This window comes from Cyclopterus lumpus, chromosome 2 (assembly GCF_009769545.1).
Source record: "Cyclopterus lumpus isolate fCycLum1 chromosome 2, fCycLum1.pri, whole genome shotgun sequence".
Taxonomy (NCBI): Eukaryota; Metazoa; Chordata; class Actinopteri; order Perciformes; family Cyclopteridae; genus Cyclopterus; species Cyclopterus lumpus.
In genome coordinates, this window is record NC_046967.1 from 5,324,296 (window position 1) to 5,342,965 (window position 18,670).

Sequence of the window (18,670 nt, forward strand, 5' to 3'; positions counted from 1 at the left end):
GCTGCATTGTTGACAGTGATGAGATGACAGATGGGAAACACAGACAGGCTGTTAGTAGCCCCTCCGTTCAGTTGTTTCTCACCTCAACTCCTCTAACAGTGAGAAATAGATGCATCTATCATGTAAACCCCACTTCTTCTGCTTGTTTAATGATTGCTGATGTATGGAAAACACTGACAGGCTTAAGTAGGATTAATGCAACACGCGCTATGAGGATCATACAATATATATATATATATATATATATATATATATAGTAAATATTATTTTAAGAAGTTCTGCACGCCTCCAGTTTGGAGAAACAGACAACAGTATCAACACAGGAATGTATATATATGTAAGGGCTATATTTATCATATTTTCACAGGTTTATCTCTCCGTCAGACTTTTACGACGGGTAACTGAAGCTGTTATCTATGCTCTCTTTAATTCCACAAGACTCCATTGATAAAAACAGTAATTTGTTAAGTGGGTCTTTCTTTTAGCTGTCTATATGTTTTGCTGCTGCCGCCATACACAGCAGTACATTCCCGTGTTGGAACTCTTGTCAGTTTCTCCAAACTCAAAGTGTGCCGACAGCCAACTACTGTAGGAATAACACTATGGATAAAAAGCTCATACAACTCCACTTCAAAATTATCCCTTGCAGTATCAACATTGTGGATGTCATTCTGTATTAGACTCACATATAAACAGATGATATATGACATACACATCTTAGAATAGCAACAACAAAAAAGGAGATGGAGACTTTAATGTATTCAGTACTCAGTAGTATTCAGTTTTCCTCCACCAGATTTTAGAACCTCTTAAAAGAATATTGAGACAATTTGGGGGGTATGCTTTTTCACATTCTTCCTGAGTTTGGCGAGAAGGCTGAAACCACTCTCATGTCTGCAGTCTAAATATGAAGACTAGTTAGCTTAGAGTCGTAACACTGGATTCCTTTTGCTGTCATACTAACTTTGGTCACAAGAGACTGAAACACACCACCACCCCATGTTCTAAATTTGACTAAAAGCATTCAGGTTGTCTTCCAAATGAGTATAAGTGTATGTATATATGTATATTTATTTATTGAGTGTTAGCCAGTTATGTCAATTAAAACTCTCCTGTAAGAAAACATTAATTGTGTTTAGTCCTATTTTACTCCCTTCGTACATTGATGATACACACTGCTAAATATTGAAGTGAGCTTCATTCAATCGGACCTTGACTCTTTCAATATGCTCTGACAGGGAGTCAATCAGCAGGGAGTCACCAACAGGTTCCCACGCCTCCTTCACCATCTCAGCCTGCCGCAGCTGTCCATCCAGCAGGTCCTCCACCTCCTGGAGCTCAATCAGCCGATCCAGAGCCAGCTCCAGCCTCCTCTGCCAGTCAGCCGAGTCGCCGTTGAGCCTGTCCCACTTGGTCGCCACATCCTCTGCCTCTTTGCGTAGGACTCGACCAACATTCTGGGCACGCTCGTCTGGGCTGATATCTGAGGGTTGTGGAAAGAAGAGGTCCTAAATTAACATCTGTGGACAATGAAAGCAGCAATATGTACCCTCAAAGGCGGTGGCTGTCACAAATTCCCCGTCTTATTAGTGTTTTCATTCTGTTTTCTGGTTTAATTAACTCTCTTGTCATTTCAGACCCGGTCATTCACACCTGATCATCCTTCATTCCCTTCACCTGGTTCTCACGCCCATCTCACCTGCAGCCCATTCCCTCGTTAGTCACTCACTACTTAGGTCCCCTCACTTGCACTCTCCCTGCCTGCGAGATCGAGTGGACAATAAATGTAAAACAGGCAGCGTGATTATAACACCATGACTTTGGTGTGTGTGTGAAGCTTTGAATTGAATAAATTAATGAATGATGTTTGTGATGCCAATACATGAATTATGAACTTATTAATATGTTTCTGTCTTTATAATACAATGGTGGGGTCAAAAGGGAAAGTGGAAACAAATTGGGGAGACTGTGCTTGTATTACTATGGGCAACATTTTTATTTAAAAAAAATAACAAAATGTCCACAGTGCTGTGCTTACGAAAATACCCTTTCACAGGGCACAGATGAAACTGGGGTAGAGAGAATATTTTACGATGGTTATTATTACTATGTGCATCCCTTATTAAGAGCGATCAGCTCAAAATGTTCCCAGACAGGAGAACATCTTCTCTTTCTTGCTGGTTCCATCGCAAAAAAAAGAAGCTTGAATACTTTGCAAACAAATGCGACAATAAAGTCCCAAGTCCACACAATGTGATCGGGGAATCCGTTGCGTTTCGCTTCCCCTTTTTATTTCGAATCGCGCACCAAATACTAACCATCTTCTGAATCAGTCACGTGGTACGGCTGGCTCGCGAGGCTTCCAACGTCATCACATACGTCATCAACACAAGCCTCGATACGCGCTTCACAAAAATCTTCCTGGATTACCCGCCCCAACCTGACCTTCGATCCCCTGCCTGCCCCTTTTCGGACTTGTTTGCCTTACGGACTGAGTAAAGACGTTCATCTTTGTTACCCCTGTTTCGGAGTCGTGCTTTTGGGTTCGTCACACACTCACAGTGGCACACAATCCCAAATCTACAATCCCTTATTTTCTCCACCAATACATCTAATATTTAAATAAAAAAGAACTCGAGAAAATATAGTCAGAGAATGTACTTTCAGGACTTTTAAAGTTTCTTGGAAGAACTTTTATTTTGTGTCGATTTCGGCAGTTCCTGTGGACAAAAGCTGTGGTGCTTCCGAGCACCAGAGTCCATTTTTGAAAACCCCTCATTTTACTGCAGCAGGGCCTGGCAGTCTGCACTACGCACTCCTGGTTCTCCCATGCCTCCCTTCCACCCTGTAGTTAAAAGCTCTAGCCCAGCAACATACGGCATCGGCCTCCAGCAGCGTGGTGGTTTTGGTGCCCAGTGGAGCAGCAAAGCAAAGTCAGATCTGGGTCTGGTTGATACTGGGGGCTCCGCTGGAGTATGAACGGGAGGCGTTTCTGGCGAGTTAGCCGGACTTCGGAATCAAAACGTCCATCAAACGTCTTCACCTGTGCAGAGCTCCTTCTCTGACGTAGGCGACCAAAAGCACAGGCATTAGCTGTGACTATGAAGCATATGTCAAAACAGTCAGCTTGTTTGTGGAGATACAGGTTCTCCTTTAGGAGAGACGGCTGAATTTAAAGCAAGCAAATGTCATATTCTCAAAAGCACTGTGTCAATTCAGCTTTTTAGGCGTCCCCAGCCGTCGCCGATTTTGAAGGTCAAACCGCAGAGACGGAACAACTTTCTAAGAGGAAGTAAGTGCTTGTTAGCAGGTGGAGTTCACTCTTTCTTTTCTGTGTTCTCCGAGTGCATTTGAGTTGGTGGCTGAATGGGCTTAATGGGTTCAGCTGTTTTCTACGAGCCTGGAAACCGGACTGCAGCCATGGTGAACAAGGTGCTGCAGGAAGGTGTTTGTGTGTGTGTGTTTGTGTGTGCGTTAACCCCCATGTGTGGTTGTTATGTTACCAAGCTGTTACTAGGGTCCAAAGATCACTGAGTCACTCCATATTTGCCATTTAGGCAGGATTTCAAGTGGTAGAGCTGATCATGCCGCTGCCCTGGTAATTAATGAGTTATATTCTGTATTTCCACATGTTCATTGCAGGTGCAAGGTGTTTTCAAATGTAAATAATCTGATCTAAATAATGCCACAAAATATGTTATGCTGCTAACAACGCTTACATCCCTAATCCATCCTATCAATGTATGTTGACAGTTAATCCCAAAATCAGAAACAAATAATATTTTCCTCTTACTTGCCATTAATCAATCTAGATTGTTTTGGTGTGAGTTATCAAGTGCAAAACTCAACAGCAATGTCTCTATAGGAAATCATGACCTGGTTACTCAAGATAATAAGTAGCCAGGTCAAGCTTTGTTTTTAATCTAAGTTTGTGTTAAAGACAGACCTCAATTCAACATTACCATAAAGAAATTTTAAAAAAAAATAACATTGACTTCGAGACGAGGGAACAGGAAGTCCAACAAATTTGGGCTAATTTCCCAAGTTTTAAGACTCATTCCTGCAGCATTCCATATGCAGACTTGTCCAAAATTCATTATTTTTTGGAAAAATGCATGTGTGTTACCCCTCTGCTCAGATGATGGTGTGTCCCGGGGCAGCTCAGACAGAAAGACTCCCACATCGTCCAGAGCCTTTGTCACAACTGGTTCTTTAGCTCTCAAGTCCCTTCTGAAGGCCTGTGCAAACACAAAGGTATCTCAATTAATGTTTTTTGCTTTCATTGAAAGTAGCAGTATGGTGCATAGATATAATAGCTAAAGACCCCTGATGCAGGGATGCTTATAACAGCCTCAGGAGCAAACATATCCCATTGCATTGATTCTGTGCAAGTTTCCCCTAACTAAAACATGTCTGGGTTTATTATGTAATGCTTCGACTAAAAGCCTTTTTCCCTAATGAATATCTGCAAGAACTCACCATTTTACAGACTCATTAAAGTTTTACACATGAAATGACCAAATCGGCAGAGCCAATCATCTTGTTTTTGCTTTTTTGTTGTTGCATGAAATGGTGCATAGAATGGGTTTTCCTTTAACCTGTTTGACAATACTTTCCATTTATTCTGAGCCTTTAATCTGCATAATGTTAGTCAGGGGTACATTAATTCTGCCTCAAATGTAAATGGCTGCTTTTACAATGAAACCACAAAACTCATATTATGAAAGTATCAAACAGGCTTGCGTTGGTTGATTACTGCACTGGTGCTGAGCTGAAGGTTCTAGACGTGTGTTCTTATATTATGACTGAGCTACACTCAGGATGGATAAATACCAGAAAGAACCGCAATTTTTGCCACCCCACCTAAGATTCAGAATAATAAAGTTAACTAAAAATCAGATCAAATTATGTTGTGTCCTGATCAGTTGTCTAATTAACTTTTTAGCCGCAATTGAGGATGTTTTATTGAATTTAGCCGTTTCCATACAGCTTTTCTATTGCGACACTTCAAAATGTGCATTACGGAAATATGGCTATTGTTGAATGTGTTAGGCACATTTAATGTGTTTATGTAACTCTGTAATGCTGTTCATTCTGTACACATGACATCTATTGCTTCTGTCCATCCGGGGAGAGGGATCCTCCTCTGTTACTCTCCTTATTATTTTTGGGGAGTTTTTCCTGATCCGATGTGAGGTCCTGGGACAGGGATATCGTATGTGTACAGATTGTAAAGCCCTCTGAGGCAAATTTGTAATTTGTGATATTGAGCTATACAAAATAAACTGAATTGAATTGTTGGCTTTAAAGAAATGACTCACTGGTGGAGACAATGTTAAGTTAGAATAACAGAAAAATAACATAATTGTATTTTCAGGCCAACTTTACAGACAACAACAAAATAAAAATAAAACTCCATAATCAGCAGAAATCAGCACAACCGTTCTAATTGTCTCTGTCCCACATAGTTTAGGTGTTTCCTCCTACCCTGTGTGTGTCCAGCTGTGTCTGCACGGCGGGGACATCACCCCTAACAGGTGGCTCCTTTTCCAGCTGTTGACTCTTAAGCCTCAGCCAGTTCAGCAGCTCCTGCAGCGACATGTGGAGCCTCTTCCATGGGGCCATCTCTGAGTCCAGGTGGGCCCTTGAAACAAACATTTGTATTGCCTCCCGTGCTTTATATAAACTTTATATAAACTCCAGAACAAAGACTGAGCCCCGGTCTCACCTCATGCTGAGGGTCTTGTTGCGCAGATCGTTCCAGCGCTGGCTCATGCTGTCCAGACGTCTCAGAAGCAGAGCGCCGTCCTCGGAGTCCCCCAGTGAGGTCACGATCCTCTGGCCGTTCTCATCCAGGGAGTGATACAGCTCTGTGTGGCTGTCAATCTCTGCCTGGAGGTCCTGGACGGACACACAGACACAGACACAGACACAGACACAGACACAGACACAGACACAGACACAGACACAGACACAGACACAGACACAGACACAGACACAGACACAGACACAGACACAGACACACACACACACACACACACACACACACACACACACACACACACACACACACACACACACACACACACACACACACACACACACACACACACACACACACACACAGACACACACACACACACACACACACACACACACACACACACACACACAGACACACACACACACACACACACACACACACACACACACACACACACACACACACACACACACACACACACACACACACACACACACACACACACACACACACACACACACACACACACACACACACACACACACACACACACACACACACACACACACACACACACACACACACACACACACAGTTAGTGGAAAAGAAGCACAAGCAGTAAATTCTGTTGGAGCACACACTTCATTTTCTTGGTAATAGCGGCCATCTTTCAGGAATTCACTTTTTTTCACTGCTCGAGTGCTCAGTAATGGGATCAGGATCTGTGAGAGTGATCCCATTACTCTCTAAAAGCAGCAACCGACGATTGAGCCATAATGCAGGGCTTAATGTATTGTGATGTGTTATTCAGCCTGGAATCAGTTAGTAACTTCGACAGCTGTGTTAAATTTTTCAACAGATGATCCTTTGCTGAAACTCTTAGAGGAGACGTATTTACCATTCTAAGCATTAATATGGCAGAAAACTATTTATGTAAAGATATAGTGGAGTAGCGCCCTCTCCCTCTGCGTGTCTTGTTTTGGTCGATCCCAGCCCTATGCCTTCATATTAATTTAAACTTTAATGTCTTAGAAGTCAAAATAGCCCCACCACCCTCCGGTTAGTATTTGTAGTCCGAGTGGTACTGACTTATTGCATTCGTGCAGGCTTTGAGTGAATGCAGGGAAACAGTCCGTGTGGAGAGCAAACAAGGCAGAACGCATTGACCAAAATGCATTCTGGGAACCCACCTATTAAAATGAACTTATAAACTGGCTACTTGTGGCCCCTATCCCCCAGAGGCTTATCATAAGTCATCATATATCTATGTCTATATATCTACATTTTTTTTTTCCTATTGTCATTGAAGAGTGTGTTATTTCAATTTGAGAGCATGACTCATTGATTTAATCCCAGTTTTTGAAATGCTTTCCCCCAAAACCCTGTCCTCACCCTTGAATAGCCCCGGCGTGCACTCGGATTTGCACACAAATATTGTTGCTTGCACATATTTGCTGTGCCCCAGCTTCACTCCGATGTGTGTGAGGAGGAGTGAAGCAAATCTGTGAATATTAGAGTGAAGCAAATCTGTGAATATTAGAGCAAATAAGCAACATATTAGGGTATACCAGATCCACTCCTTCCGTTCTCACCTTTCACAATAACAGCCCTATACATATACACTGCATAACTGTTTACCAGAGTGAAATTCTAGCAGAGCATTTTGCTAAGAGGGAACTCAATATAATAAAGTTATACAACAATTTACCTCAGACAGACTGCCAGATGCTGCTCTGGGTTAATAGGTTCCTGGTAGATGTTCCTCTGCTTGCATGAATATATTTTAATATATTCCTTTTATCGACAAAGTGCTGCAACTTTGCATTGCATCGTCACGCCCCCGGTGTATAAAGGCCTTAAGGGATAGGTATTGGTCAAAATATTGTTGAAAAGTTATCGAGAAAAGGGGTTAAGTAGACCCAGGAACAATAGCTAGTGATAGAGGAAATCTGAAGACTGGACAAACTGACACATTGTTTTAAATTGAAAGAAGCACAGAAAGTAGAAGAAATAGGGCGCTATTCAGAACCCAAAACAGCAACAAAGACTACGAAAAGGACAACGGATTCAGATGATTAAACTTGGAGAACAGACTACTAAAGATGTGACTGGCAAACAAAACCCTTTTCTTTTGGTTTTTGGTATTATTTTGGGTTAGTGTGTTTGTTGACATGTGCCTCTGAGGGTTTTACATGTTTATACTTTGCTTCTTTATTTAGAAAAAAAATGGTATGTTATATTTTTCATTATATTTCAGTTGGCGCAAAATAAGCATACTTTTGAGTTTTTATGAAAAACACACAATGTGACACGTTCCTGTTGCAGAAGAAAAGCATGAATACAGCAAAATATGTCTAACTAAAAACATGTCAAATTGCAGTTTGTGTCGTACGTCAAAATTCTTCCAATGTATAAGCTACGACACTAACATTTAATAATTAGCTTGATTTTATAAAAAAAATGTTAGCCTTAATTTAGGATTGCAATGCTCATATGCAAAAGAATAGCTCTCAATTTTCTTTCCCAACCTGAACATGGTAGACCTTCCTGCGCAGCATCCTCAAAACTTTACTCTGGAATCCCAAAACTAGATGTCAATGCGAAGAAGAGGAAGAAGAAGCATCATCTTCTGCTTCTTCCAGTCCCTTAAGATTAGCACTCAATGTGACTGCAGAAGCATGCCCTCTGTTAAATGTGTTTGACAAAGAGAAGGATTTGGAAATGAAGAGGAAGGGAGGAAGAGTCTAGAGAGATGGAGGGAGAGTTAGTTCCCCACAAAAGGGAGTTGGAGGGTGTGAGTCAGTGTAAGTTTGAAAGACAGAGAGGGTGAGAAAGAGAGAGGAGGAGAGAGGCAGGCAGAGCTTGAAAGGGTGCAGAAACTATACATGTGCTCATTTTCCAATTAAATGTTATCTGCATTCAGTGTTATAGCCTGTGTGTGTGTGCTCCCTGGATGCTACGCTGCGTTGCTGCCCGCCATTATAATTGGACACAGAAGACTATCTCAGCTCTGCATACAGTGCTGCCGTTGTGCTGACAGTGTGTGTGTGTGAAAAGGAAGTGTGTATCTGAAAATTCATTTCCAAAATGCATGTGTGCAGCATATTGTGTTTCCTTTACAGTATGCATGTGTACGTGTGTATGAATGTGTGCGTGTGTGTGTGCGCAAGTGCATCGTGCACACGCCGTTCCACTAGAAAGTGTGTGTGGGTGCAGGGTGACGCCGGAGGGTCAAAATATGTTCTCTCAGAGAACAGAGCCTTCCCTTTAACACCCACAATGAGTGTGTGTGTGTGTGTGTGTGTGTGGGGGGGGGGGGCAAATGAGAAAGATCTCATTGCATTGGCCAGTCGTCTGCCATGCACCGACTGGCCAATGAGATCTCTCTATACTGCTATGTCAGCATTCCTGTCATACCAGCCAGGGCAGACAATCAATGAAGACAGTCTTAAACCCTCGGTCACAAACTGAAAATTCACTGTATGTCTGATCAATCCCATCTGATAAAATATTGCATTATTAACATGTAATATTCCGTGAAAAATAATTCTGAGATTAAAGTTGTGAACAAAAACAAAACATTTGGAGAAACCCCCCCGCCCCGAGAAATTCTTCGAGACTCCAAATAGATGCAGTCCTCACCTCATTGTCAGGTTTCTTTTCCTAGGCAACCCAAACTAACTGCCAATTCTGTAGCTAGCTCTCCCTGACCTCTCACCATCAACTCCGTTTGAATGCATTTATGATCAATATTAGTCGGAATAGAAAGTCCCAACAGAACCCCAGAAAATGTAAAACAAGAGAGCTGTAACCTGTGGGTATACCAAGTTGCATTATTTTGGTTTATGACTGAAGTAAATCTCTAACCGCCAGCAGACTTAACTATCCACATAGATCTACACAAGTTGAGATCGGAGCAAGCACCACCAAGATCCAAGGATCAAGGATACAAAGATGACAAAGTGTATTTAGACAAAGATTTCTCTCCTGAAATCTAGAGGAAACGCAAGGAGGTACGATTAAACAATTGTGGGAGGATAAAAACATCTGAGCCGAGTGTCCATTACCGGCGCAAATGGGGATTGTTTAGGACTCTGGAGTCCAGGCTTTCATACACTGACTGAGGCAGTGCCCCCACTGGAGTCGACAGGATTAGGGGGATTCCAATCAGAACGGATCCCAAAGAAAAGCTGAACAGAGAGCCTATTTGTAAAATGTTATTTTTGGTGTGTTCTGAAGAAGGCTGTGGTGGCTGGGTGTGGTTAAGCTCAGCTGCAGAGGGGAGTGGGGGAGTACGCTCAGGGAACGGTACCAGGTGGAGGCCTAATTGGCCTCACCTGGGTCTGATGATGATTGCTCCCCATTATAAGGGTGCAGGTGGACAAAGGAGTGGGGTTCTGGGATTCGGCAGAACGCCGGACCTACGCTGCTGTCCACGGGAGCAGATCAGCGGAAAGCACGACGGAGACCGTATCCGTCTTGAATTAATAAAAACAACTAACTAGTTCCTGTCTCTATGCTAGGGGGATACCACACGCACTTGTTACAAAGGCTATTCCAACGGAAGGATTTTGAGCAACTTTATTTTGTTGCAACCACATAACTGGACTCACCCAGGAAAGATTTAGTTGCATTGCTTGTCCTTTAAATAAGGAACACAAGGAGCTGGAACACAAATTGGCGCAGGGTGTCCAGCTAGGCCGGTTAGGTAGTACGTTTCCTTTTCTTTGGAGGAATATATGTAATAGATGTGTCCTACCTTCCACTGGGCCAGCAGGTTCCTGGAGGTCTCCGGCTGCTCCTGCATTCTCTCTTTGTTGGTGGCGTCTATCAAAACATTACAGGTTGTCTCAGCCTCCGTCAGCCAGTTGAGGAACTTTTCCAGGTCCAGGTATGACTGCTGCAGCAACTTCAGAGCTGCCTCCAGAGCCACCTCTCTGTCCGAAACACTGGAGATACACACATGTAAGGACACATGTTACCAAGGTAAACTATGTAGGTAAACTACACAGCTGTCGATGGTGGTTGAGGTAACAACTAAATATGTTTTGTTGTATTTTTTTACATTCAAAGCTTTAAAAAAAATTCCAGGTTCAGTTTCATAAAAAAATTCTAAATAAGATTTTTATTTTGTATTAAAATGGAACAATTATTGATTACATTTCGGGAAGAAAATACTAACTCCTTAAAAAGCAATATATAATTTATGAAATCTTTGTAATGGAAAGAATCACCTTCTCCATTAGGCTCTAGGAAATTCAATTTGAGAAAGTTTAAGAGATGCGTAAAATATGTATTTCCCCAACTGCTCTTTCTTTCTAATTGTTTGAATATCAAATGAAGAACAACCCATAATCTATTTTGTGTAATTACATTGTGACAAGCTGAAAAGTCTATAAAATTACTTAACTAAAGATAACAAAAAATAATAGATAACGACTGATTGCCCATAAAACAAAATGATCAGTGACTATCTGGACAGATATTCCAACAATTTCGAAATTTAGCATGAAAAATAACCAGTAAAAAAGATGGCAGCAACTAGCCTTCTCATACTGAAGCCTCAATCGAGAAACAGGATTTCTATTTTAAATATTAAACATATCTTCACAAGGTTTTTCGATATGTAAGCTTTTTATCAAATGAAACCCCACTTTCATAGCTGAGACTGCAAAATATTAAATGCACACTGTTAGGAATTCGGTCCACAGATATACAAAACTACATAATTTGAATAAAATTGGTATACCTTCCATTTGCAGATAATTTTGGCTAAAGTGAGTAGAGAATAAAAGTGGGCCGAGCCCAGAACTTTGCGGTACTCCATTTAGGCAATTTAAACTGAGCACACAGTTTAGTGACGGAGACATCTCTTAAATTAGGAAAACGCTCCTCTTTTATGGAACCAGCTTCCACGTTCAGTCCGGGAGGCAAACAGTCACCTCATTTAAGAGTAGACTTAAGACTTTCCTCTTTAATAGTGCTTATAGTTGGGGCTGAATCAGGTGTGCCCTGGTCCAGCCCCTGGATATGCTGCTATAGGCTTATAGGCTGCTGGGAGATGTTTTAGGATACACTGAGCACCCATCTCCTCTTTATTTATGGATGAATGTACATCTCTCCATTGCACCTTACTAACTCTGCTTCCTCCTTATCATCAGTCTTTGTGACTTCAAGGCTGTGTCTGATGCCTCATGCCTTGGCCCTGCTGATACGCCCTGTGTTTATGTAACTCTGTAATGCTGTTCATTCAGTACACATGACATCTATTGCATCTATCCATCTGGGGAGAGGGATCCTCCTCTGTTGCTCTCCTGAAGGTTTCTTTCCTTTTTTCCCTGTGAAAGGTTTTTTTCCATTTCTAGTTTTTCCTGATCCGATGTGAGGTCCTGGGACAGGGATGTCGAATGTGTACAGATTGTAAAGCCCTCTGAGGCAAAATTCGTAATTTGTGATATTGTGCTAAATAAAATAAACTGAATTGAATTGAAAAATAAGCAACCTTTGCTTCAGCAAGGAATCATCAACAGTATAAAAGGACACCTTTCTTATTTATTCAGGGATATAAGTGGCTCACACCATAAACATATGAATGTATACCCATATAAATATATGTATTTTCAGTGTTCTTACCGGCTGTTGACATGTGTCCAGGTGGCCACCATGTTGTCGACTACCTGGATGACCTTGTGCGTGTCGTCATTGGTGTATAGTGTCAGCAGTTTATCCGCCAGTGCATTGGTTTCCTCCACCGGACCGTGCCACTGCTGCAGCTCCTTCACAAAGAGCTGAGTAAGAGAAGAAAAGAGGGAAATTGAACTGCAAGAATTCTAAAATGCGTTGATTGACTCTCACCATCCAAATATCTTGCAGTCATCCCAATTATGAGTGATAATATGCATTTTAGCAGTCCTTTTATAAATCTAACATGCAAGATGTGTGCATCTAAACGGAGTCATAATTTTGCTAACTTTGACACAAAACAGAAAACTGAGTGTAAAACATTTTTGCTCGACCTTCAGCTCGGTGTTTTGTTTCTTTAAGGCTTCCACCGTGTAAGTAACTTCCTGCCAGGACTCCATCCTTTCACTGGCCCGCTTGATGAGGTGATCCACCCCCTTCTTGGCATCCAGCCAATTGGTGGAGTCCTGCTGCATATTGTGGAGCTGCTTCGTCCTATCATAGAGTTTTGTCTGGGAGTCTTCCCAGTGAGCCTGAAGCCTGTCAACTACAATAACAGAAAGAATGAAAATGGCAAAAATATATAAACATAAATAAGAAATAAAGCACTTTCAATGACTAATCATAACTCATAGCTACAGCGAGGTAGATACCTTAACATGGGCAGACCGCAATGGCTACCACCTCAGTTTTAGCTAGCATTGGAAAGCTAATGGCTCATTCTGCGCTCTGCATGATCTGACGGCTTTGACTCACATGGGCATCTTTGTCAGTGTACGGCAAAATAAAGAATTGGGTCCAGAAAAAAGTAGCTGGTGTAGTTATTACGGTCAAAGAAAAGGTATGGGCGCTGGTATACTGTCATTTTTCTTTTCAAAAGTCATACAGAATGCATTCTAGGGCTTGGAGAAAGAGTGAAATCCTCTGAGTCTGCTTGTTTCACAAGACAATTCTGTGTCACTTTTAAAAGTTTACCCAGCAGATGCCCAGCAGTTTTCATTTTTAAAACTAAAAACATTTATTCACAAATGTGAATAGTGAGTGCAAGAAACAAGCTTGGAAGGCTCTAATTTTGTGTTAACTCATTTCACACGTGGATAGATTTGTGTGTGTGTGTGTGTGTGTGTGCGTGCAGGGACATACTGCGCTCAGTGATAGCATTGCGGGTCTCCTGGTTGCTGGTTTTGTTCTTCAGGTTCTGGACTGCTGTGACCTGTCTGTCCAGGAGGGGACGCCTCTGTTCCAGCTCCTGCAGAGACACCTGAAAACACCAAAATTAATATTTGGAATTTAACACATTGATTAGTGCACTTTAGCAGATCAAATGAATCATTGCATTGTTGGTCTTGAACAAGGATCTCTGAGGGCCTGACCTTGAGCCTGCTGATGTTGTCGTCAATGTCCTCCAGGTCAGCCACCACCACACGCTTGTTCTGCACCATGTTATCCAGCATGGTCAGCCAATCAGTGAGCTCAGCCCAGGACTTGTTGAACTGAGCAAGTGCCGCAGATTCAGGCAGGGAACTCCCTGTCAGACTTTCATCTGCGATGCAATACACACACACACACACACACACATCCATCATTGGTTGCTAAATAAACAACATGGCGACGGCGATATCATCAAATTTGAGGCTTTAAAAGGGCAATCCACGAACCAATTGGTGGCTTCGCGATGACTGATTTATCAAATCATGGAACGATTTTATATCTTTATCTGTCATTTTATCTGTCTTTCAAAGCTTGTTTTTTTGTTGGGAGAATAAATATATATCGACAAAGTTCACATAAAAACATGCATAAACCCACAACTAAACCTGCAAACAGACCATATTCACAAGGCGGCTCATTGTGTGAAGGAATCTCCCGAAAACTAGTCAGAATGTAATGGACAGCTACAAGCAACATAATAGAAGTCACATATTGCATATGGACATGTACTTTTTTATTTATATTTTATTAGTATTAATGTTATTCCTGTCAGTGCATAAGTTTGCATATGTATGTGTGTAGGGGCTTGCATGTAGTGTACGATATAACTAAAATGACTATAAAAACTGTCCAGACTGTTGTATAGTTACGGTGAAGTGGTCCAAATATTTGCCCCAGCTAAATGTTAAAACTCGAAACATTGGCAGATGTTTTTAAGGTTTCTCCTCAAAACAAAAACAAAGGGATAGCCTTCAGCAACTGGATCCAAGGTTACGTCTACAATGGAGAAAATAATGTCTTACTGGCTTTTTTGGCCACTAGCAGGACGGCCATCCTCTCCTTATGCTGCCGAACCAGCTCGAGGATCAGAGTCCAGTCTTCCCTTAGCTTCATCTGTCGCCACACACACAAAGTTATTTAATTGATCATTAAATGCTTGTATTCTGATATGGAAACATCAGGTTTCTGAACAAATATGAAAACGCACATATGCAACAAGAATGCTGTTGGTTTGGTTTCAACAGATAAACCATTGACAGGTTGTTTTGTATTTCCTCACCTTGTTGGGTTGGCTGTGAGGACTGTCCTTGTATAGTTCGGTTCGCTTCAAAACTAGCTCCACTTGTGGCTGCTTTACTTGCACTTCCTCAATGAGCTGGAGAAATGAACGGAGAAAGGTTTCATTCAAAAGGACCGGAGTTCACTTTCTCAAGATCAAACATTAGTGCAGTGTGTGTGCGTCCCACCATTGGTGGCGGCTCCTCGGGGCTGTGCTCTAGCTTGTCCCTTGTGCTGGATGCCCAGGCAGAAAGGATGTCCAGCTGATCTTGAAACTTCTCCAGCTCCCTCAGCAGACCCTCAATCTCCAGCTGACGCTCAGGCAGAGCCTTGGACACCTAAACAAGAACAGGCTGTCACTTATTCCGGTAAAAACTGTCTTTTTCCCTACGCCAATTAATTAATGTGGTTTTCAATACACAGGATTTGTGAAATAACAAGATTAAATTAAGTTAAAAATAACCAAATGAAATTACAAAAGACTACTCCACTGTCCAAATGTTTGACAGTTTGTCTGTAACTGTGTCTGTTACAAAGCATCATCACATATGTGGTGTGATTTTATAGCCTGGTGCAGCTTTGTTGAGGCAAGTGCAGAAAAGAAATGTTGGTCCGATAAATGCTTGTTTTAGGTAATAAAAAAAGAGATGCATTAAATGGAGTTAGGGAAAATCGTATTTTAATCCATCTCTGTAACAGGTGGGCTAACAACGTTTTGCCAGAATATATATATATATATATATATATATATATATTTTTTTAGACCAAAAACAAATATCATTCGTGATGTTATTATTTTGTGTGGGGGTGTAGTGGTGTACTTCAGCCTATTGTGCCAGAAATTACTATTGCAACAACAAAGACGAAAGATTATCCATGCAGGTAAAAGCAATTCTTTCGCCTGGCAAATTGTTTTGTTCCCCAACTGTTTAAGGATCTTAGAAAGTCACTTTTTCACTTGTTTTTAAGACATAAACACAAGTGAGAAAACCGTTTTGATAAGACATTTCTTTTTGGTCACTTGCCTCTCAGGGCTTCTGTATTGCACTGATGAGAAAAGACAAATATTCAAACAATGCTGTGTGGTATTCACAGTGGTCGCTGCTCACCTGAGCCCAGCGAGTGTTGATAATCCTGATGTCTTTCTGTTTCTCAGCAGGAAGTGTTATCTGTTTGTGTCTGAAGTTCAGATCCTCCATTGCCGCCCTCTTGGCAGGAAGCTCCTCCACATGTGCCTGACACACACACACACACACACACACACACACACACACACACACACACACACACACACACACACACACACACACACACACACACACACACACACACACACACACACACACACACACACACACACACACACACACACACACACACACACACACACAGACACACACAGATTTGAGTGTGGATTTCAGAATTAAACATGATGGAAACTCAGGGGAAAACATAATACTGTCTGAATTGAATTAAACAAACCAGCAGACATAAGCGCATGCAAATCTTCTTTTAACGATAAAATCCTTCTAATAATAAAGGACTGTATCTCATTTACGCTATGATAGCAGCTACATTAAATTACACTGGCCAACACACACCCACGCATGTACACAAACAGACACACACAGCTCATTATAACTGCTGTGTTGAGTCTAGATTGATACCTGGACTTTGCCCAGAGTGTCTCTGATGTGCTGTGGCTCAGCAGGCTGCAGAGGGATGGCCAGGACGCCCTCTACTTTGTCCAACCAGCCCAGCATGGAGCCCATGTTCTCCTGCAGCTCGGCAGTTGCCGTTCGTGCCTCGACAGACCTACAGGAGTCGAGGACGGCAGCAAGAGGAAAAAGGAGGGTGAGACAGGAACAAAGTCCTGATGGCTCTGTCGGATAAGACACACAACAGAGTGTGTGTCACGTCCACCTGAGATTGAAACGATACAAAGAGTACTACAATACAACTTTTATAAACAATTAACAATAAAACTTTCTTCGACTGCATTTCCTTAAATCTTGATTAGAGTAACAAGCTCATTTTTAACAGGAAAGCCAAGTTTTTACACTGAATTGCTCCATGTTTTGTTTGTGAGGGCACACATGCATGTGCAGGCAATATGTACTTTCAAGGACATTTGAAAGTCAAACGAACATTGATTTTTAATGAACAGCAACGCAACACAACACAACACACACACCTCCTCTTGCGCTCGTTGAACTGCTGGCAGACGTTAGCCCAGCGAGCACTGAGTAATTTAAGCTGCGTTCGGAGCCGCAAGGCATCATCTGGTGTGCTCAACTGGCTTATGTCCTCTCCTGCTGAGTTCACTCTGCACAACACCATTTCCTGGAGAGGGATGGCCTCCGTCAGGTCCTACACACACACACACACACACACACACACACACACACACACACACACACACACACACACACACACACACACACACACACACACACACACACACACACACACACACACACACACACACACACACACACACACACACACACACACACACAGACACAGACACAGACACACACACACACACACACACACACACACACACACACACACAGACACACAGACAAAGTGGGTGATTAGCTTTTTAAAAATTGTTTGGTTTGTGTGTTTACATGCTGGAGACTTATTTTAAGGTTCAGACTGACTTCAGGATATTTTTGTCCATTACGATGGTCACTATGTCAGATCAGGTGATTATTGAGTCACAAATCCTTGTTGTGACAAGAGACATGACAGACGACACATTGGTCCCAGCCATCTTTCACAATGTGCGTGATGTCATCGGCAAAGAGGTGCTAGGAACTTCCAGTAACAAGATTGTAAAAAACAAAACAATGGCAGTGTGACGTAGGACTTCGGGTCAGAACAGGAACTTCATTGAAATTAATTAATTGAAGCCTCTTTATGGGATAGATAAAGGGATGGCATTTGTTCAATTTCTTTTTTGCATTATGAAAACCATGCAGACTTGAGGTATTTTTAAATTTTTCTAATGTTACTTTTAAAGCAATAGTTCAGCAATTTCAGTTCAGCAATTTTGGGATATGTGTTTATTTACTTATTAGATGGGATTAGATGACAAGATTTATACCACTCTGACACCTATCTGTTAAGTACAAAGCTAAAACCAGGAGGTGGTTAAATTAGCTTAGCATAAAGACTGGAAACTGGGGGAAACAGTTAGCCTACCTGGGTCAAAAGGTCAAAAATAAACAGATACATATTTTTCACAATTGGTAACATAGGATGATGGAACTTTTTCTTGACCAGTCGCTAAACTAAGCTAAGCTAATCACCTCCTGGTTTAAGATTTTAGCAGAAAAAATAAGATTGACTTTGATCATCTTCAATATTTCTCAAAATGGCAGGCTTGGGATTATAACAATTACATTTTAAATGACAGCCGACCATTTGAGGTTGGAGTAAGTGTCCACAAAGGGAATACAAAGCATCAGCACCCATTCATTCAATGAGTGTGTGCTTGTACAATGGGGGATCACACACACACACAGACACAACTGCGTCCTCGTCCTCGCCTGTGCGGGTGGACACTGCAAGCTGAAGTGGGCATGTCTGATGACGAAAACACATATGCACACACACATACTGTATATAGCAATCATTCATAATTATGCAAGGTTGAGTGCCTCGGTTTAACCACAACAACCAATAATTAAAGTGAACTCATTGAAACATCTGTGAAAGCATCCCCTC

General features: G+C 41.8%; 1 protein-coding gene across 1 annotated transcript in view; it reads right to left on the reverse strand.

Annotated features, from left to right (window-relative positions):
- Positions 1-18,670, reverse strand: part of LOC117743999 (dystrophin-like) — a 216,510-nt gene that overhangs the window by 82,556 nt on the left and 115,284 nt on the right. Inside the window, 15 exon segments of the mRNA XM_034552044.1 lie at positions 1,212-1,483; positions 4,127-4,238; positions 5,488-5,644; positions 5,729-5,901; positions 10,524-10,713; positions 12,398-12,552; positions 12,781-12,992; positions 13,589-13,706; positions 13,819-13,988; positions 14,680-14,770; positions 14,937-15,032; positions 15,124-15,273; positions 16,045-16,170; positions 16,603-16,750; positions 17,130-17,305. Coding sequence (XP_034407935.1) covers positions 1,212-1,483; positions 4,127-4,238; positions 5,488-5,644; positions 5,729-5,901; positions 10,524-10,713; positions 12,398-12,552; positions 12,781-12,992; positions 13,589-13,706; positions 13,819-13,988; positions 14,680-14,770; positions 14,937-15,032; positions 15,124-15,273; positions 16,045-16,170; positions 16,603-16,750; positions 17,130-17,305 — 2,346 coding nt within the window.